Below are 22,982 nucleotides of genomic sequence, written 5' to 3' on the forward strand. Positions count from 1 at the left end.
GGGCTCTGTATGTCACCTGTTGCTATTATTATCCTTACTTATGCCCAGTAGCACAATACAAGTAAGGAGCTTCTCCAGGCTCACCTGCTAATAAGAAATCCAGAATCTCCAGGCAGGTGTTCTGGCTCCTAAGACTCTTAACCTCTCACACCTTTGCCTGGCATGTTTCTGAGACATAATTTGCTAGTCAATTAAGCCTGGTGCTCTGCATATTCACTTTGGAGGAGATAGGCATTCCAAGAGTTTCAAAGGGCTTCCCTGGTGGCTCAGTGGTAAAGAACCCACCTGCCAATGCAGGAGATGTAAGAGACGTGGGTTTGATCCCTGGGTTGGAAAGATCCCCTGGAGAAGGAAATAACGACCCACTCCAGTATTTTTGACTGGAGAATTCCATGGACAGAGGAGCCTGGTGAGCTATAGTCCAGTTCAGTTCAGTCGCTCAGTCGTGTCCGACTCTATGACCCCTTGGACCGCAGCACGCCAGGCCTCCCCATCCATCACCAACTCCAGGAGTTTACCCAAGAGCTACAGTCCATGGGGTGGCAACAGGGTCAGACAGGACTCAGTGACTAAAACAAAGTTTGAAAACAGAGCTTCAAAAGGGCTTCTCAAGGCCTCAGTGTCCTGCAGAGGGGCATATAAAAGGCCTCTTTGCAGGGCTGCACTGAGGATCAAAGGAGAGATAATGAAAGTGCCAGGACACAGGGGTCATGCCTCTGTGTAGGATTAGAGTCAAAATCATAAATGGCCTCCATCAGACAACATGAAAAGGATCCACGCCCTCTGGGCTTCTGATTCCAAGAAACTGTTATCAAGAGAAAATAGTCACAGAAAAAATTTTGAAAATAAGCACAAAGCTCTGAATCAAAATCTTGCTAACTCCATCCTTACCCTCCTGGGGAATAATTTTAGCTGAATTATGATGCTCAGCCTTAGGTCCTGGTGTTCCATAATTAATCATTTCTTTAAATGAGACTTGTGCCATTGCCAGCAGTTTTGACCCACCGCACCGAGCCCTCCTTTCCATGTTGAGAATGGCTGTGGCCTCTGGGCTCTTGAGCCAGCTAGGCTGATCAGCCGCTGCAGGTATGAGGGAGAGCTGGGAATGGTGTCCGTGGGTGGTTGCTTGGTAGCGGAAGGTAGAAACGCAAGAGAGATGCCAACCACAAAGAAAGCCAGACACCCACAATGCAGTGGGAAGGCGCCTGGGCAAAAGAGTCTTGGGTCTGGGCTTCTGGTCCTTGCCTCTTCCTGGTCACCCTGCTTTGACCACTCTTGTCCTCTCTGAGACTCAAGGTCCTCATCTGTGAAAGGAGCATAAACAATCATGTCCTGGACACTCGCTAGAGTTGTTGTGAAGAACAAACACGAGTAAGCCCAAGAAACGGCTCTACACTGTACGTGCCCTGGGAGGAGGCTCCTTCCTCAGGCCATGTCATCATAATGTGTCCAGCACACTGGGATGAACTGGAGGTCATTTGGGGCCTGGAACAAGGCCTCTGAAGTCTGAAGTGTCTGGCTCCAAGGAACCACTGACCCAGGCCCTATCGCTGGTCTGATCGGATGCCCTCAGGGCTAAATTTGCCCAAGGAAACAGAACCTGGATTATCAGGTTTAGGGATCTAAACCCTTAACCCCTGGTGCACTAGTTACCCCAGGGTAGGTCAAATGCAGGTGTGACCAAAAGCCAGTGTCACCACGTAGGAGTGAATGTTACAGCCTCAGGGTGGGCCCCTGTAAGCCAGCCCTACCTTGAACCTAGTGTGCGGTCTTGAACAAGGCAACTTACTCTCCCCAACACTTGGCCTCTTAAGCTATAAAATGAGGGATTTCAATTTTTTTTTGGTGAGAAATAAATGAATATATCTACATGAAGCTTTAATGCAATGCTTCATAGTTAGAAAGTGCTGGTCATCAATATAATCTGCAAAAAAGAATGCTTCCTTTCCAGGAGATTAAACTTCTTTAACTCTGAATTCACTGAACTCTTCCTTGATCTACAGCTAGACTATAAGCTTCATGCATGCAGCAGTCAAGTCTGGCTTGTTTCCCATCCGACTTGCAGTGCTGAGACCATAGCCTGGCAAAGTACACTCTTGACCAAGATTTGCTGAATGAGTTTATGTTTAAGAGGAGCAGTGGGAAGAAACAGAAGAAAAAAAGAGGGTGGAGAGAGACAGGGACTGCCCATGCAGTGAATTCCAACAATGAGGAGAGGTAAGCACAAGGAACATTTTTTTTCCTTTTTTTAAATAATGAAAGAGAGATAAGGGAAGGGATTAAAATAAAAAAAATCAAAAGTTATCCTATTGCAATGACAAGATGATGAAAATAAAATTCCAGAAAACTAAGGTAATGAGAAGTGGAAACTCACCCGGCCATTAATATATCAGGATCTTACTATTTTACATTAGAATTGTGGTCTCCACTAATAAAATGGCTCCCACTTGACTCTCAGAGGAACTGATTCACTGAGAAGTTATGTTAGCTCTGAGCTTCTGAGTCACAGCACAGTCCTAAAGGCTTTTGTACCCTGTGGAAACTCACCACAGGAGGGCCGGGTTTTGTTTTTTCTTTTTTTTTTTTTAAATTCCTTTGTTCTTTGTACACAGTCTTCCTCTCTTAGACTGAGTTCAGATGACCTGGCAGACAAAACAACTCAATTTGTTCAGAGGAGGGAGGAAGGATCATAATTTGACTTAGATATTTAAGGCACACATTGTGTTTTTTCTCTGTAACTACAATGACCTCCAAGAAGACACACGGAGGCTTTGGAATCAGAGTCCCGCGTTGAATTCTAACCTGTCTCTGCCTCAATTTCCTCATGGGTAAAATGAAGATCATAATAATACCTTGTTGCCGTTGTGGTTCAGTCACTAAGTCATGTCTGACTCTTTGTGACCCCGTGGACTGCAGCACACCAGACTTCTCTGTTCTTGGCTATTTCCCAGAGTTTGCTCAAACTCATGATGCCATCCAGCCACCTCATCCTCTGTTGCCCCCTTTTCTTCCTGCCCTCAATCTTTCCCAGCATCAGGGTCTTTTCCAGTGAATCGCCTCTTCGCATCCGGTGGCCAAAGTATTGCAGCTTCAGTTTCAGCATCAGTCCTTCCAGTGAATATTCAGTGTTGATTTCCTTTAGAATTGGCTGATCTCCTTGCAGTCCAAGGGACTCTCAAGAGTCGTCTCCAGCACCACAGTCCAAAAGCATCAGTTCTTCAGTGTTTAGCCTTCTTTATGGTCCAACTCTCACATACATACATGACTACTGGAAAAAACCATAGCTTTGACTATACAGACCTTTGTCGGCAAAGTGATGTTTCTGCTTTTAAATATGTTGTCTAGGTTTATCATAGCTTTCCTCCCAAGGAGAAAGCATCTTTTAATTTCATGGCTGCAGTCACCACACACAGTGATCTTGGGGCCCAAGAGAAAAAAATCTGTCACTGCTTCCACTTTTTTCCCTTCTATTTGCAATGAAGTCATAGGACCGGATGCCATAATCTTAGTTTTTGAATGTTGAATTTTAAGCCAGCTTTTTCACTTGTTATCTTTCACCCTCATCAAGAAGCTTTTTAATCCCTCTTCATTTCCTGCCACTAAAATAGTATTATCTGCATATCTGAGGCTGTTACATTTCTCCCAGCAATCTTGACTCCAGCTTGTGATTCATCCAGCCTGGTGTTTCACAAGATGTACTCTGCATATAAGTTAAATAAGCAGGGTTACAATATACATCCTTGTTGTACTCCTTTCCCAGTTTTGAACCAGTCAGTTGTTCCATGTTTGGTTCTAACTGTTGCTTCTTGACCTGCATACAGGTTTCTCAGGAGACAGGTAAGATGGTCTGGTATGCCCATCTCTTTAAGAATCTTCCACAGTTTGTTGTGATCCACACAGTCAAAGGCTTTAGCACAGTCAATGAAGCAGACGTAGATGTTTTTCTGGAATTCCCTTACTTTTTCTATGATCCAACAGATGTTAGCAATTTGATCTCTGGTTCCTCTGCCTTTTCTAAATCCAGCTTGTACATCTGGAAGTTCTTGGTTCACATACTGTTGAAGCCTAGCTTGAAGGATTTTGAGCATCATCTTGCTAGGATGTGATATGAGGACAATTGTGTGGTAGTTTGAACATTCTTTGGCATTGCCCTTCTTTGGGACTGGAATGAGAGATGACATTTTCCAGTCTGCAGCCACTGCTGAGTTTTCCAAATTTGCTGGCATATTGAGTGCAGCACTTTCACAGCATCATCTTTTAGGATTTGAAATAGCTCAGCTGGAATCCCATCACCTCCACTAGCTTTGTTCATACTATTGCTTCCTAAGGCCCACTTGACTTCACACTCCAGGATGTCTGGTTCTATGTGACGCTTCCTGAAAATGATGTGAAGACGAAATTGGATAATACACACAGGTCTGAGCACAGAGTGAGAATTTAGTAAATGGTGGTGGTGGAGTAACTGGTTTTTACTCACCATGCCAACATCTCCAGAAGGCCTAAGCAGCAACCAATACTTAAAGCACTTCCTACATGCTTTCTCTTTTGTAATTATTTTCTGAGTTTGGGACTATTATACTGGGAACCGTGAGTGAGAGGACATGGTGAACTCTTAGCCACAGTGGCTGTTCTGTTCTCTGAGCTGTCCAACACAGTTGTCAGCAACCTCATGTATCCATGAATATTTGAATGAATTTGAATGAAATAACATTAGCAATTCAATTCATCAAGTCACACTGACCACATTTCAGTGATCACTAACCACACATGTCTCATGGCTCTGTTAGAGACAGCAGATCTTGAACATCACCACTATCATAGAAGGTACTATTAGACAGCAATGCTCTAAACAATCAAGTACACAGTAGGCACACAAAGAAATGTCTGCCAAATGAAGTAAAAAACATTTAGTAAAATGATCTATTTTATTCTCACCATAATGACTAGCTGTTCTGACAAAATATGAACCCCAACTAGACCTCTCTCCTAGGTTGTAGCTTCACCTTCTAAATGGAGAACATGCAATTCTGTGGCAGTCCAGTGGTTAAGACTCAGAGGTTTCACTGCCTAGGGCCTAGGTTCAATCCCTGGTTGGGGAACTCAGATCCTATACTCTTTGCGACCCTGTGGACTGTAGCCCACCAGGCTCCTCTGTTCATGGGATTCTCCAGGCAAGAATACTGGAGTGGGTTGCCATTTCCTTCTCCAGGGGATCTTCCCAACCCAGGGATCGAACCCAGGTCTCCCACATTGCAGGCAGACGCTTTACCGTCTGAGCCACCAGGGAAGCCCATAAGCGGCACAGCCAGAAATAAATAAATAAAATAAAAGGAGAGCAAACAGGTTCTGCCTCGACTGTCTTCATTTAATTTGAAAACATATGATTTATTTAGTCCCTAACCTAGCCTACTAATTTTTCACTTTGCAATGTGCAAAGGAAACAGAACTTCAGGAGGCAAGATGGCACTAAACATCTATTTTTAGTCCAGGTACCATAAGTACTCATTTGACTTTTATAATTTGCAAGGGTAGGTCTTATAACTACTTCACAGCTAGGAAAACTGAGATTCAGAGAGGTTTCTTGCCATTGATTAGACCAAAGCCCTAATATCAAGGTCAGAGGTAGGCTAGGACTCCCCTGCCTTCCAGTTTCCGTTGAGATGCAGCTTAATGGATCCCAAATAGCATGTGGAAACTCCGAAGTACTACACACTCAGGATCAGTTTTGTAGTTTGTGGGCACAGGGATCTGGTATCATTTGGTCTCATCTGGTTCCCCTGGCCTGTGAGATCCTAACCTGAATGACTAAAGAGAGGAGCCAGAATCATTCATTCAACATCACTAATTGGTCATCTACTATCTGCTAGCCACTGAGCAAGGTGTTGAAAAAAGAGACATGGCCCTTATGCTCAAGAAGCTTCTAGTCTGATGGAGGAAGCAGAGAGAAATCAAATAAGCCAGTAAATACATAACTGCATATTCCACTAGGTGCCACGAAGGAGTATAGAATGTTAGGGGAGAGGATTACAGGGCATCTGATATGGGGCTACTCTGATCTCCTAGGATGTGCTGGGGGGGGAGAAGCAGGGGGCCCTCTGGTTCCAGCCTTGCCCTGGGGAGTCCAGACCAACTGGGAGACCTGGCACTGCAGGGAACCAAGGCTATTTCCCACTTGCCTTCTGCTCTGCTACGGCTGCCAGCACAACGTTAGCTACACAGACCTCACAAGACCAGGGCCCCACTGGTCAAGAGGCCACCAGGCTCTTGAGCTGCTGCTGGGCCCTGACAGGCAGGCTTCTGGTCACAGAAGGGCTGCCTCATGGCTGGCCACTAAGGCTGCAGAAACACTGTGAGTTCATGAGGCAAGTATGAGCTGACGATCCAAGTCAACAGAGAGTTGCTAAGAATTTACTGTTTACACCCATTAGGATGACTATTATCCCCCCAAAAAAACACAGAAACAAACAAACAAAAAAAAAAAACACAGAAAATACCAAGTGGGGGTAAAGATGTGGAGAAGATGGAACCCTTTTAGCACTATCTGTAGGGATGTAAAATAGTACAGCCACGATAGAAAACAGTATGGTGGCCACCTTGAGCAAATCTGAGTTCCCTGCAATTAAATAACTGCTGACACTCACAGGTGGCTCAGTGGTAAAGCGTCCACCTGCCAGTGCAAAAGACACAGGAGACCTGGGTTCGATCCCTGAGTTGGGAAGATCCCCTGGATAAGGAAATGGCAACCCAGACCAGGATTCTTGCATGGGCAACCCCATGGACAGAGGAGCCCGGTGGGCCACAATCCACAGGGTCTCAAAAGAGTTGGACAAGACTTAGTGATTGAGCACACACACAGACAGGACACCTTACCCCTGAGACGGTGGAACAACTGAGTCCTGAGAGAAGGACCTTATGTGAGACCACAGTTCAATTTGGTTGAGGAAATACTCCTCATCTGACTTTTGGGAGAATAACAAAATGTTCTTTGCTATCACTTTCCATTTCTGTGCTTTTCTTCTACCTCTCTGGACCTCCCTTTCCAGTCTCAGGTAGATAAAGCCCTCAGGTCAGCCTCTGGCAGAGCTGCCCCACCTAGCCCTGCAGGCCTGCACAGGCTGAACACTCCCTAACCCTAATCCCATTTCACAGAAGAGAGTGAGAAAGCATGGTCCAACTAGCCACCCAGTGCAGTTTTCTTATTTCTTAATTCAATCAGGCTGCTTCCTTAGTACTGTTCACATTAGTTCCTTCCTTCTCATTCTAGCCACGAAATGAGCTCCCTCTGTCTTAGAAAGCACTTGTCTCAACTAGCACACCCCTTCATTAGTCTTGTTGTTGTTCAGTCACTTAGCTGTATGCAACTCTTTGCGATCCCATGAACTGCAGCATGCCAGGCTTCCCTGTCCCTCACCGTCTCCCAGAGTTTGCTGAAGCTCATGTCCATTGAAAGTCAGTGATGCCATCCAACCATTTCATCCTCTGTCGCCCCCTTCTCCTCCTTCCATCAATCTTTCTTATACTTGACTAGAACTAAAATATCCACAATGCTACCTAGTGGCTCCCAACTGGTTTATGAGTAATACATAACCCCAATCACACCAATTACTCCTTGGTCAACCTCACCCCACAGGACAGGGGCTCCCTGGCCTTTTCTGATATTGTTTCAAACCTGGAATGTCTCTTTTCATTATTTCTGTTATCCTTTAAGACCAACTCAAGGACACCGTCTCCATGAAGATTTCCACTCTTTCATCTGCTCTTGCATTATAACTTTTGCATGTCTATTCTGGTTTGTAACTCATTCTTGTGTTCCAACCAGCTGGTTCCCTAGACACAGAAGACAAATCATGTTATATGTACTTTTCTAGACTTAATTCCTGTGATACTGTCTGGCACATTTTAGGGCTCTATAAAAGTAAACGTTATCAAACAGGAAAGGAAGTTTAGGAATTCCCATGTGCAATTTTATATATGTATTCATTTAACCCTCAAACATCCCTGCAAGGTAGGAGGTATAATAACCCCTAGTTGAACTATAATAACTCTGCAGCTGAAGGTTTTATTTCATTAGCTCATGAACACTTAGAAAATAAGAGGTGAAAATTGGAATGCTCATTCCTAAGCCTCCCTGGCTCCAAAGCCCAGGGTTTTTGCATCCTCATGTCCAATAAGCTTTTACCCTAATGCTCAAGGACAAGTTTGCTGATAAAGCTTAAATGTCTAAGCAGCTGTTTCTAAGAGAAAACTCTGCTCAGAGTCTCTCAAAGCACACCCCCTACTCAACAGAACAGCTGTTCAATAGGAATTACAAAGTAAAGTAATCACTGCCATATCATGGCAGACACATTCTGCCTTACAGACCACTGAACGTTTCATGCACAAATTTTCAACATAAAACTGGCAGCTTCACATTTTCCTGGCCAGGATCAAGGAAGCAAAAAGTAGTATGATACTGATTTGCCCTTGGGTAGCAGGTGCTAGGGACTCGGTGTTCAGAAATGTATGAAGTGACCCTTTGCCAAGCCTAATCCACAAAGCACCTGAGAGAATAATAAATGTAATTCTTCCTGAAAGAAGAGAGAATGGTGGACTTCTGACCATTTCAAGACCAAGAATTAATGACTTTATTGTCTTACATCTCCTGCCAGGGCATTGTTTCCAGAGTCAATCTTTAAAATGTATATTCAACATCTGTGATATGATAGAGTGGCAGAGGACACAAGAACTCCATGACTTCTTCTTCTTTTTTTTAATCATTTATTTATTTATTTTTGACATTGCTGGGTCTTTATTGCTGCTCTGGCTTTTCTCTAGTTGTGGTGAGTGGGTGCTACTCTCTAGTTGCAATGCGCGGGCTTCTCACTGCAGCGGCGGCTTCTCTTGTTGCCGAGCACAGGCTCCAGGGTGCCCAAGCTCAGTAGTTGTGGCTCCCAGGCCCTAGAGCACAGGCTCAGTAGTTGCACTGCATGGGCTTAATTGCTCCTCAGCATGTGGAATCTTCCCAGACCAGGGATCAAACCCATGTCTCGTGCGCTGGCGGGTGGATTCTCTACCACTGAGCCACCAGCGCATCCCCCACCTCCTGCATCATGCCTCCGTTGCACAGCCAAATCCCATAGGGATGGAGAGACCCACCAGTAAACCCCAGCCAGCAAAGACCAGCACCCCTGGACACACCTTGAGGGCATGCACTTAAGATTTGTTGTGCAGGAGGAAAACAAGTCACACTGATTCGTTTTCAAAGGCAATTGTGGCTTTGTAAATAACTGAGAGTCTATAAAATGTGCCTTTGGGAAGTGTATCTTTCAGAGTTTCCATGCCTTGATAAGGTGGGGCCACTTTCCCCCCGGTGGTGAGTCTCCAAACCCTGTTCTCCCAGAAGTGACGGGGATGATTCAGTACCTTGAACACTTTTGCCTTCCAGAGTGTTTCATGAAAACAATGCAGTAGTTCTATCAGAGTACCAATGTGGCCTGGTTGTCAGTTTGTGCCAGTGGGAATCTTTGACTAGCCCTACAGTATGGGCTTCTCTGGTAGCTCAACTGGTATAGAATCTGCCTGCAATACAGGAGACCCCGGGTTGATTCCTGGGTCAGGAAGATCCCCTGGAGAAAGGATAGGCTACCCACTCCAGTATTCTTGGGCTTCCCTGGTGGCTCAGATGGTAAAGAATCCACCCGCAATTCGGGAGGCCCAGGTTTGATCCCTAGCTTGGGAAGATCCCCTAGAGGAGGGCGTGAGGCAACCCATTCCACTATACTTGCCTGAAGAATCCTCAATGACAGAGGAGCCTGGTGGGTTACAGTCCATGGGGTCTCAAAGAGTTGGACACAACTGAGCGACTAAGCACGCACAGGTCACCGTGTGGGCCGCTCACCAGGTACCTTCACTGATGATAGTGAATGAGACCTAGTGGATCTTTCTCCCATCATACGTCACCATTCTTAATTGGAATTTCATAGCTTCTCTCTTTACTTAAAATATCACTTTTCTAACTCAACTTTTTTTCAAATTTTCAAATAGCTAAGTAGTTTTTGCTAAAAGTAGTCAGAAAATCCTCTATTGCATAAATCACAATCTTTAGGGAATTTCACAAATCTACTTCCTTTCAGATAAGCCACCGGAGGCCCATTTTTCAAAAGAGGAAAAGGGATTCTCAGAGAGGTTAAGTGGTTTCCTCAAGACTACAAAGTTGATAAGCTCAATGCAGGGAGTGTCCTAGAAATACCAGGATTTCAGTCTTAAAACATGTACAGATGAAATAACAAATATCTGGAAAAATAAGCAATAACATGACAATGACATCTGGACTAAGCAGTAGCCATTCCACAAGACCACAAAGAGCAACACAGACCAGAAGTGAGAAAATTCTGGCTAATGGACTGGACATGATAAGAACAAATGAGATAACTGTTAGCAGTTGTTACATCTATGCTCTTTAGGAGTCAAATGTTGCATATGGACACAATGTTGCCACATTATAAAAGTACAACAATATAAAAGTGTGCAAGAAAATTTCCTTTCAACCAATCTTTTCAAGAGATTTGACACAGAGGCAGGAGACTAACCAAATGGAAGTCAGCATTTGGCAATAGTCAGCAAAACTGCCTTTAAAAGAAAAGAAATGCACACACATACATACACAGACATACACACACATATGAACACCAGGGAATTTGTCTTTCAGAAATGTTCACTTTTACAAGGAGATCCACTATAAGGATGTCCATTGCAGCTTCCTTGCTAACAGGGAGTAGCTACTTACAACTTCTAGCAAAAAATCACAACTTTTTAGCAAACTTACAACTCTTCAGCAAAAAATCAGAAAGGATTCAAATCAAACTATTCAGAGTAGTTACCCCTAGGTAGCAAGACTGGAGAGAAAGGAGGGACATGGTGAGAACTGTCACTTTTTAGTTATATAATCTCCTTTGGATTGTTAGTTGGTTTTGTTTCTACATGCATACATTTTTTAATTAAAAATCTTTAATATTAAACTTTTTTGATCTGTAATGTTTGGGGGAATCATAAAGTCTTAGCGTTGGACGAGGCCTCAGAAGTCTGTCTAATCTAATCTCAACTAGATTAGTCTCAGAGCCTGGCTGTCCTTGTGAGACTCAAGGGAGAATGGCCACCAGAGACTGACAAGCACTCTGCTCTTATGATTCAGAGTTGGCTTGCAGAACCCAGTGCACCCTAAGAATGTGAAAACTCGAGTGAGCTTTGCAGTTTCCATCATCTCCTTTGGCACTGCTAAATATCCATGACATCCACACCACAGGGACTTCAGTAACCCTCAGATCCTGCTGGTTCATCAGCCTCAGAAGGGGACTGAACATGAGAGACTGAAGTCAACTCTAAGTCAGTTGGCTGTCAGTACAGCACGTTCCCAACTACAGTCTACAGGGGCTCAGTGTCTACACAGCCATCACCATTAACACTCCCATCACTTAGCTGTTCTTCCGACACTCCTACAGCTTGAAAAGAGAAGTGTTGATTACTGCCTGATCTTGCTGTTTTATGTATTAAAGAGGCAAAACTGTACACAGTCAGTAAACTCAGGGGCTTTCTTTTGTGCTGTCTTGAACCTCTGTTAGGGCTTTTCACATCTTGCTCTCCTCATTTCTCACTCACGCCACCCCATGAAGCACATCTGGCTTTGCTCCATTCCAACTGATGGATATATGGTAATATCAGTATCCTCAATTCTGTCAGAACGTAATGTTACTTAACCTTACCCAGTGCTCAAAATTGGAAGGCACGCCTGGAAAGGGTTTGCTATCACCAATATTTTAAACTATTAGAATAGACTGAAAGCAAGAAAAATGCCATAGTCATTATTATATCTGCTTTAGTGCCTAATGCAATGCCTTTCACACCCTGCTGAGAGCAGTTATTCAATATATGGAACTGTAAAATTATAGAACCTTAAAACTGAAAGAAATCTCAAGGAGATCAGTTCCCATGATTCCACAACTGAGAAATTTGAGACCTGGCTGGTTAAATCCGGATCATCGGCTATTCTATCAACATTAGCCAGAGTCCAGATGCTCCTACTCTGGAGCTGAGTTGTTTCCTCCATTAGGTTGCTTGTCAGGTGAATAAATGAATGACTTTACCATTCAATTTGTACAACCAAAGGAGACTAGAAAAGAGACTGAAGCTAAATAATCTAGTAAATGTAATCATTTAGATAACCTATACTGGCCCACATTAACTGAAATTTCCACTTTCAGTTGAGTGTTTATGTTCATAGCCTTAGGCAGACATAATTTTAGTCTTTTAAAATTTTTGACCAATGTATACTCACTTCAGACAAATGAGTCAGATTTCAATATAGTGTTAAATTCTAGTTCCTTTATAATCTGTATGACTTGCCCCATGACATTACCAGATTGAACCCAACATATTTTTACATGTCTTTACATGTCAATGGTGAAGGAAACAAACTTTTCATCTTATGTCCCAATTATGTAACTGCTTCAAGAATTTTTTTTTTTTTGCAAAACCACAGTGAGATATCTCATATCTGTCAGAATGGCTGCTATCCAAAAGGTGAGAAATAAAAGGTGTTGGTGAAAATATAGAAAAAGGGAACCTTCATACATTGTTGGTGGGGATGTGAACTAGTCCAGTCACTATGAAAAAGACTATAGAGATTCCTCAAAAAATTAAGAATAGAACTGCAACATAATTCAGCTATCCCACTTCTGGCATTTATCTAAAGAATAAACAAACATTAATTTGAAAAGACATGTGCACCCCTGTGTTCATCACAGCATTATTTACAATAGCCAAGATATAGAAATAACCTAAGTGCATATCAGTGGATTAAAGGATAAAGAAGATATGGTATATATAGATAAGCAATGGAGTATTACTCAGGAGTTTTAAAAAATGGTAAAATCTTGCCATTGCAACAACAGGGATAGACCTTGAGGGTATTATGCTAAATGAAATACATCAAAGAAAGACAAATATTAACACCATATGATTTCACTCATATGCAAAATATAAAAAACAAACTAAAAAAACAAATGAACAAACCAAATGAAAAAACAAAGAAAACCCAAAAACATGTAGATTTAGAGAACAGAGTAGTGGTTACCAGAAGGGAAGGGGTGGGGAGAAAGGCAAAATGTGTAACGGGGATGATCAACTGTGTAATGAAGAGTGGAAATTAAATATTTGGTTGTAAGCATGCTGCAGTACATACAGAAGTAGTAATATAATATCATATAAAACATAAAATGTTACAAGCCAATGTAACTGCAATAAAAATAAATGTGAAAATAAAAAAAAGATTTTTTTTTTTTAAATTTTTGAAAAAGATTTTTTAAAAGAACACATGCAGGGGAACCCTGATATAACATGAGTATGTGATATTCACTAACCAAATTCTTAACTACATTGTACTTTAAGAATCCAACTTTTGTCTCCCAAATCTTTTTCAACTAACCAATCATTTGGCAGCTTTGGGTTTCATTTCTTGCATTTTCCTGCTCGTCTCAGAGGGGGAGATTTCAGAAGAGGAACAGAGATAAAATGGACAAAAGAAAGAAGAAAGGCATAGGGTGCTCAGGAACTGGAAGGGAGAAGTAGTGAGTTCCCTAAGGAAGAGAGAAACGTGCTGAGGTTTGGTCAGGATCCACACACACATCAAGGCTCCCACTTTCTCTGCCCTCCTCTCTCACCCCCTTTCATTTTTCCTGCCAAGGAGTGAACTGGCAATCTTACCAATGACCTTGGACAAACAGAACCAGCTAAAGCTCCTAAATTCAGCTTTAGACACACCACTCTGGCCCAAACTGGAATGACCTACCATGGCTGAGAGGGTGCCATCCCTCCAACCACTTCTGTCCCCCTCCATTGCAATAAAATGTCAAGAAAAATCACCTGTCGGAATTACAACAAGACTTTTAAAGATGATCTAATCTAGTCTACACCCCCCTCATTTGTTTTGCAGAACAGAAAACTGACATCCAACGATTTCTAAGTCACTAGAGCAAGTCCAAACTAGATGCCTAAACTGCAAATTTGCATTGTTCAGAGCTCTTTCCTCTAGGAGCAGTTTAAAAGCTACGGAACACACAAAAAACACCCTAACTTTGGAGAGATGAAGAACAACTACAAAGAGGCACAAAATAACATGAAACAAACCAAAACAATAACTTTACTCCACCTCCCAGAAGCCCAGTGACAATAAAAGCAGCAAGGGGCTGTTTTACCAAGTAATGATACTTTGAACAACTTAATTGTGCTTTTCCCTCCTTTATCAATTTCTCACAGGCAGAGGCAATAAAAATGTATACATGACCACTGAAACTCTTAATCTGAACCAGCACAGAACTATTTTTTTCCCCAGAACATTTTGATACTTGAATTTTGGTACATGGTTTACTCCAAAGACTATTAGAATTCAAACATCCGGTCTTTCAATGAGCCTCAAAGCCCTGCGGAAAATCAAATGCCTTCCACAGAAATCAGTCCTCTCCCCTGACCTGTACAGGTAACAAATTCCAGCTATAGCCTCAGAGGATTTGATCAATCGCAGACTTTCAGAGAATGAGACCCAAGAAACTAACATTCCAAAGCAGGACTGGAGAAAAAGAAGCAAACTTGACCTTACCCTTAAAAATAACAGAAACAATAGGATCCGGTTTCCCAAATTTCGTCTTAGGGATATTGCTGGCAGATTCCACTATCACTCGAAGCATGGCTCTCAATGGACAGAAAGCAAGCTTCAGCAACGAAGTTGAGGAGGCTAGGGCTCTGGATCCCGGCCGCGCTGCCCAGGAGAGAAGGCAGGGGATGATTTGTCCAGCGAAGAGGGAAGGAGGAGAGGCAATGGGTGGGTCCCTGACGGATTATTTACTGAAGGTTACGTGTAAACTGATATCCCAACGCCCCAGTCTCCGCAGCGCCGCAGGCACCCACTTAAGAATTCGGGAAATGTGGAAGTGAAAAGGACAAAAACCAGCTAAAAATAATTATGGGCAACAAATGAAACTGGAACTAACAAATGTAGACAGGTCAGGAGACTACTAAAACGCTGCTGCTAATAAGCGACAATACGCGAAGCCCAATTAATTGGTTTTCTGTTACCCCTTTCATTCTTTTCTGATCTTCCTGGAGTTTTAAAACTTGACTGAGTCATTTAAAAAAAAATTTTTTTTTAACTTGTGCGGTTTCTTTTCTCCTGCTGTTGAGCACACTCACTCAGCAATAACTTATAGAACAAATTGTTTTGAATCAGTTAAAGGGTGCCCCCTATCGTATGGCAGAGAAATGAATGAGTTATTTCAAGCAAACTCAGCCCGAGGTCCTAATAGGGGTTTAACAAATTGGTGTCCTGGAGGCTGATCCTTTTTAGTTGCAAAAGGGTTCGCCATAGACTTTCTTTAAAAATCGTTAAGTAGTGAGAGCTGGCGACCTAAGTTTTCCTGGTACATCAGAAGCTGCTAGTAGTGTTCAGTGAAAATGGAGAATTGACTCTCCATTCTTCAGGGTCTAAACCCCAGTAGTGTCTTCCTTTTCTTTCTTAGAGGAAAAAAAAAAAAAAAAAAAACATTTGATGAGACTTGTTAAAGTGACTCAGGAAGACTTCATTCATTAAAGGGCAACACTGGAGGGGACTACTGCACTGGAATCTCTCAGTGTAAGAGAGAGTTTGGGCTCATACCGGAATAGGGCATGGACTTGGCTCAGACAGTCAAGAATTGCCTGCAGTGCAGGAGACCCGGTTTGATCCCTGGATCAGGAAGATTCCCCTGGAGAAGGGAATGGCAACCCACTCCAGTATTCTTGTCTGTAGAATTCCATGTACAGAGGAGCCTGGCAAGCTATACTCCATGGGGTCACAAAGAGTCAGACAGGACTGAGTGACTCACTTTCACTTTCAAGAGGGAATTAAAAGCCAATGAGCAGGCTGGGGGCGGGGGGGGGGGGGGGGGGTGCGGAGAGGGGAAGGAGGAGAGGGGGAGGGAAGAAGAAGGGGGATGGCGGTCAGTGGATAGAAATTACCAGAAGAAAACTTCAGGGATAAAGGGAATTCTGCTTTAAGTGACCTAACAGGATTCTTACTGAACATAGGTCAGGGTGATGAGACATCACCTGTGGATGATGGAGAATGAGAAATCCCCAAAGATGCAGAAAGTTGATCAGACATGGAGAGAGGGGCATTCTGGTTAAACTGACTCAGCAAGGTTCTGGTTAAAACTAGACTTTATAAGGAAGTACACAGTTGCGTGTGACTAAAATTTGGTCAAGGAAAAAAATCTTTATGGCCTAGAGGGTGTGTTGGGTGATATAGCCTGGTGATTAAGATCACTAGAGGGAGCCTGGTGATAGTAGTCAGCCAGACCTGAATGTGGATCCCTGCTTAGTCACTCTTAAACTATGTCACCTCAGTGTGTTTAAAACCCTCTCTTTTGAAGTTATCTGCAAAATGAAGATTGTCACCAAGGTCTTAGTGTGGGACCTGGCAAAAAACAAGGAGTAAGTTCCACACGTCAGCCACCAGAAATTTATGCTTATTCAAAGCATTTCTGTTAATGCAAGTTGGGTTTAAATCAGGATTTCATTGTGTTTCAGAAGAAAAGGCTAAAATAAAACTGAGTGAAAAAAACAGAGGATTTCCTTTTGCTTTTGAATACACTGTCAAGAAGACCCATCTAAGCAAACACTTCAAGTACGTGGAAAAATTACAGTTTACGTACACGAATTCTTCTGAGTAAATTTCTCAACTGCTTATACAAAGAACCAGGCAATCCGGGACTTCCCTGAAGGGAAGTTAAGACCAAGACCAGCAGTTAAGACCAAGATCCCACATACCTCAAGGCCAAAAAAAAAAAAAAATGAACCAATGAACCCAAGGTCATATACATTATTTAGTGGACACATAAGTAAATACAGTCCATATTTAAGTGGACTATAGACAACATTATGTTTATTTTGGGCTTGTTTCTATTTATCCTTTGTTTGCAGATTTTTTAAAAAATTAATTTATTTTAGTTGGAGGATAATTGCTTTACAATATTGTGGTGGTTTTTGCCATACATCAACATGAATCTGCCACGAGTGCACATGTGTTCCCCCATCCTGAACCCCTGTTCCACCTCCTTTCCCACTCCATCCCTCTGTGTTGTCCCAGAGCACTGACTTTGAGTGCCCTGCTTCATGCATTCAACTTGCACTGGCCATCTATCTTACATATGGTAATATACATGTTTCAATGCTATTCTCTCAAATCATCCCACCCTTGCCTTCTCCCACAGAATCCAGAAGTCTGTTTTTTACATCTGTGTCTCTTTTGTTGCCTTGCTTATAGGATCGTTGTTACCATCTTTCTAAATTCCATGTATATGCGCTAATGTACTGTATTAGTGTTTCTCTTTCTGATTTACTTCACTTTGTATAATAGGCTGCAGTTTCATCTACCTCATTAGAAATAACTCAAATGTGTTCTTTTTTTTGTGAAATATATTTACAGAAAAATACATACAACATAAATGTGACAGTTTAACAAACAAACATCCAGGTCCAGAGAGAGAACATTACCAGAACTTTGGAAGCCCCTCACATGACCCATATGTCACAAACACCTCTCTTCCCCATAGGTAGCCTCTATCCTGATGTTTATGGTAATAATTTCTGTGCTTTTCTTTATGGTATTTAATCCCCCCAAATAGTTTAGATTTGCTTGATTATGATCATATGAGTTATTTTATATATCACAAACTTTATATACATATATATTTATACCTATGTGTATATACATGCATGCACACATTCACACAGTAAGAATTCTTTGATATATTGTGACCTTCACAGTAGTGGAATATAAGTAAATTCTTTTGCGTTTAGCTTTCTTTTCCCCCCACATTGTATTGTGAGATTGATCCATCTAATTCTCCTTGGTTTACTCTCATTCTCTATGGCACTCCGCTGTATGAGTGTACCATGTTTTATTAATCCACTTGTATTGATACACATTTGGATCATGCAGAATTTGGATCTGTTACAATCAGGTCTACTCTGAGCACGCTTGTACAAGTTCACGTACAAGTGTGCATGAGCAGATTTGGGACCTAACCTATGACTGGAATTGCTGGATCAAAGGGTATGTGCATATTTTCAAAATTACTAGGTAATTCAAAATTGTTTTCCACAGCTGTTGGACTGTTTACACTCTCATCAGTAGTGGATAAGACTCCCCATTCATACACTTGGCAGTGTTAGGTTTTTAAATGTTTACCTATCTAGTGAATATATAGCATTATATCATTGGAGCTTTAATTTGCATTTTTCAGGTTACTAATAGGTTTTATGCCTTTTCATATTTATATTTCCTAATTTGTGACATGCCTAGTCAAATATTTCGTGGATTTTTCCATTGAGTATGCTGTTTTTCTTACTAATGTGCAGGAGCTCTTTATGTACTCTGAATATTAGTCCTTTGTGGGTTGTAACTTTAATATAATTGACTTTATCAATATTTCATTTTTGATTGGAATTTTTCTTTCTTCATTTTTTTTTTGAGGGGGGGCACACCATATGGCTTGTGGGATTTTAGTTCCCTGACTAGGGATTGAACAAATTTGGGGCCATGGGAGTGACAATGTCAAGTCCTAACCACTGGGCCACAAGGGAACTCCCAGTTCCTTTTTCATATTAAAAAATCCTTTCTACTCTGAAATTGTGAAAATACTCCAGTATTATCTTCTAGAAATATTGTTTCATCTTATACCCTAAGATTTATATTCCATCTGTAACTGATTATGTGTCATGTATGGTTAGAGATCACATTTCATTTTCATGGATATTCAATTGATCCAGTACCATTTATTGAAAAGTTTGCCCTTTTCCCAAACTTAGGTCATTTATCAGGTGTGTAAATGTTTCTGTGCTCTCTCTTCTGTTTCATTGCTCTATTTGCCAGTCTTTGCACCAGGATCATTCTGTCTTGATATAGCCTTATAAAAATTTCATAATAAGATTTTTATCCTCCATTCTTGTTCTTTGTCTTCAAGTGTCTTGACTCCTCTTGAATTTTAATATACATGTTAGGATCAGCTTATCAAGTTTCAAATATTTCAAAAATCTGTTGGAAAAAAAAATCTGTTGGGATTCTGTTTTAAATTGCATTAACCTACAAATCAGGTTTTTAGGAATTGATGTCATTATAAGTATTTCAATTCAATAATTTATTATATCACTTCATTTACCTAGATTTTCTAAACATCTGTCAGTAAAGTGTATAATTTAGAAAGGCCTGTACATCCTTTTTTTAGATATGCTACTTTCAGCTTTCAAATATATAAAAAATGAAAAAAAAAGTACAATTAACACCTCTATTCCCATTATCTAGATTTAATAGCTATGCACATTTTGCCATGAGTATGTTTTCTATCTAGATTTTTCAAATAAAATTATTTTAAAGTAATTACAGACACCATGAAATTTCACCCTTAAATGCTAAAAGACTGCATCTTGTAAGAGTGACATTCACCTACAATATTACAACCACACAACCACATCTGTGTGTGTATTCAAATTATCTAATTATGCTAAAAACAAATTATACTAAATATCTTTTTCATTTTTTGTATATTTTCAAGTTAAGACCCAATCAAGATTCATGAACTGCCTTTGTGCATTTAGCTGAAGAAATCTGAACAATAAGGTAACTGAGAGGGGCTTTCAAGGTGGCGCTAGTGGTAAAGAATCTGTCTGCCAATCAGCAGATGCAAGAGGTGTGGGTTCAATCCCAAGGTTGAGGCTATCCCCTGGAGTAGGAAATGGCAACTCCCTCCAGAATTCTTGCCTGGAAAATTCCATGGTCAGAGGAGCCTGGCGGCCTATAGTCCATGGGGTCACAAAGAGTCGGACATGACTTAATGACTGAGCATGAAGGTAACTGAGATACAGTTACCAGCTTCTATAGGTTTTCAGAGGCCCAAGAAAGTGTATGAAGCCAAAAATACAACAAACTCCTATAAAATATAATGAAACTAATACATTGAGAAGTGATACCTTATCATTTGTATGGTATTCTTCCCATACATCCATAACCCCAGTCTAAAAAGCAAGGAATTCCCTGGTGGTCCAGTGGTTAGAACTCAGCGTGTTCACTGCTGGGCCCCGGATTCAATCCCTGCTTGAGCAGCTAATATCTCACAAGCCATGGAGCATGGCAAAAAAAAGAGAAAGAGAGAGAGAATAGACAAAATCAGCTGAGAGACAGTCTACAAAAATACCTGATAAGTATTCTTCAAAAGTGTCAAGGTCATAAAAATAGGGAAAGATTCAGAGACTGTCACAGATTGAAAGACACAAAGGAGACATGAGAACTAAATGTAAGATCTTGTGCTGAATCTGGTCCTGGAACAGAGAAAGAACGTTAGTGGAAAAACTGGAAAAATCCCAAAGTTTGCACTTAACGGTATTGTGCCTATAATCATTTCTTAGTTTTGATAGATTTACTATGTATGTTAAGATGTTAATATGAGGGGAAGCTGAATGAAGGACAAGGTGGAAATCTGTACTGTTTGCAACCTTTCTGTATATCTAAAATTATTTCAAAATAAAATGTTAATAAAATTGAAATAAATTTGTAAATATTGGCTTAGAAGTGTGAAAAAGGAGCCTCTAAAATTGAAACAATAATTATTTCATTAAAAGCGTATAGGCAGGGGAGGAGCCAAGATGGCGGAGGAATAGGACCAGGAGACCACTTTCTCCCCTACAAATTCATCGAAAGAACAATTGAACGCAGAGCAAACTTCACAAAACAACTTCTGATCGCTAGCTGAGGTCATCAGGCACCCAGAAAAGCAGCCCGTTGTCTTCGAAAGGAGGTAGGGCAAAATATAAAAGATAAAAAGAGAGACAAAAGAGCTAGGGACAGAGATCCATCCCGGGAAGGGAGTCTTAATAGAGGTAGTTTCCAAACAACAGGAAACCCTCGCACTGGGCGGGTCTGGGAGAAGTTTTTGAATCTCGAAGGGCAACCTAACTGGGAGGGGAAAAATAAATAAAACCCACAGATTATGTGCCTAAAAGTAACTCCCAGCAGAAAAGTACCCCAGATGCCCACATCCGCCACCAGCAAGTGGGGGCGGAACGGAGAGGAGCGGGCGGCATTGCTTAGGGTAAGGACCGGGCCTGAGTGCCCTGAGGACAATCGGAGGGAGCTTTTGTGAGTTACCACCTTAAACTGTGGGACAGCAAAAGAGAGAGAGAAAATTAACCGGCCCAAACACACTGCCGGCCGTTCACAGAACAAAGGGACCCAGCAAGTCCAGAGGAGCTAGCCGGCTGCGGACCGGCCCAGCCCCGCCAGAGGCAGCAGGCAGGGGGGAGGGGAAAGGGGCAGGCTCGGCCCCAAGGACCGCATCCCCTACTGCACTGCAAACAGTCCCCCAGTTTCTAACCAAAGACTTCCTGAGATTCTGGATGGTTGACATCTGCTGGAAGGGTTGTGGCTAGACACAGGGCACACGCACCCGACCGGCGCAGGCGGGGACTGGGGCTGGGGATGTGGAGGGGAGAAGGCGTGCCGCACTGGGGAGAATGCGCCCGTCAAGCTCCTGGCTGCCTGAGCTGCTTGGGCCGGGGAAGGCACAAAACGCAGGCGCAGCCGAGTCCGCGCTTTTGTGGAACACTGGAGGGCTGGAACGGCGCGCAGCGCAGGGCACCCTCCATATAGAGCAGCCGGGAGCCTGAGCAGCGCAGCACAGGAGAAAGCAGCACCAGCCCCTCCCTGCAGAGCAACGGAACTAGCAACCTGAACAAGAGACCACCTCCGTCCGCCTGTGTCAGGGTGGAAATGTCAGGGCGGAAATTAGGCCCCGAAGACACCGGCAAACAGAAGCCAAATAAACAAAGGGAACCGCTTCAGAAGGGACCGGTGCAACAGATTAAAACCCCTGTAGAGAACACTGACTACACCAGAAGGGGCCTATAGATATCGAGAAGTGTAAGCTGGAACGAGGAGCTATCTGAACCTGAACTGAACCCACACTGCCCGCAACAGCTCCAGAGAAATTCCTAGATATATTTTTACCTTTTTTTTTAATTAAAAAACAATTTTTTTTCTTTTCTTTTTTATTTTTTCTCTTTTATTTTCTTTTAAAATTCCCTATTACTCCCCCATTACTCCTTAACTTTCATTTTCATAGATTTTTACGATTTTTTTAATTAGGAAAAAAATTTTTTTTTCTTGTTTTTTTTTCTTTTTTCTTTTTTTTTCTTTTTCTCTTATTTCCTTTTAAAGTCCTCTATTACTCCTCTACTACTCCTTAATTTTTATTTTCATTTCACTATAACCTTGCAAAAAAAAAAAAAAAAAAGAGAGAAGCCCTGTTTTTAAACCGAACTTCATATATATTTCTAAATTTTTTTGTGTTTTTGTTTTTGTTTTTAATATTGTATTTTTAAGAGTCTAACCGCTACTCTAGATTTTTAATCTTTGTTTTTCAGTATGTGATATAAATTTTGGACATTTAAGAATCCAATATTCAGTTTCCATTTTTATTCAGGAGTGTGTTGATTACTCTCTCCCAATTTTGACTCTCCGTTTTCTACCTCAGAACACCTCTATTTCCTCCTTTCCCCTTCTCTTCCCAATCCAATTCTGTGAATCTTTGTGGGTGTCTGGGCTACGGAGAACACTCTGGGAACAGACAACTGCGTAGATCTGTCTCTCTCCTCTTGATTCCCCCTATTTCTCCTCCTGCTCATCTCTATCTCCCTCCTCCCTCTCCTCTTTTTCATGTAACTCTGTGAACCTCTCTGGGTGTCCCTCATGGCGGAGAATCTTTTCACCATTAACCTATAAGTTTTATTATCAGTGCTGTATAGTTGGAGAAGTCTTGAGACTACTGGAAGAATAAAACTGAAATCCCGAGGCAGGAGACTTAAGCCCAAAACCTGAGAACACCAGAAAACTCCTGACAACACAGAACATTAAGTAATAAGAG

At 41.9% G+C, this 22,982-nt stretch overlaps 1 protein-coding gene across 1 annotated transcript in view; it reads right to left on the reverse strand.

Moving 5' to 3' along the window:
• The window catches only part of MYOF (myoferlin), a 171,826-nt gene extending 156,995 nt beyond the window's left edge, over nt 1-14,831 (reverse strand). The window contains exon 1 of the mRNA XM_061162197.1: nt 14,630-14,831. Within this exon, the coding sequence (XP_061018180.1) occupies nt 14,630-14,717 (88 nt within the window). The 5' untranslated portion in view covers nt 14,718-14,831. The remainder of the gene's footprint in view (nt 1-14,629) is intronic.
• Between the last annotated feature and the right edge of the window lie 8,151 nt (nt 14,832-22,982).

This window comes from Dama dama, chromosome 15 (genome assembly GCF_033118175.1).
Source record: "Dama dama isolate Ldn47 chromosome 15, ASM3311817v1, whole genome shotgun sequence".
In the NCBI taxonomy this organism is placed as follows: domain Eukaryota; kingdom Metazoa; phylum Chordata; class Mammalia; order Artiodactyla; family Cervidae; genus Dama; species Dama dama.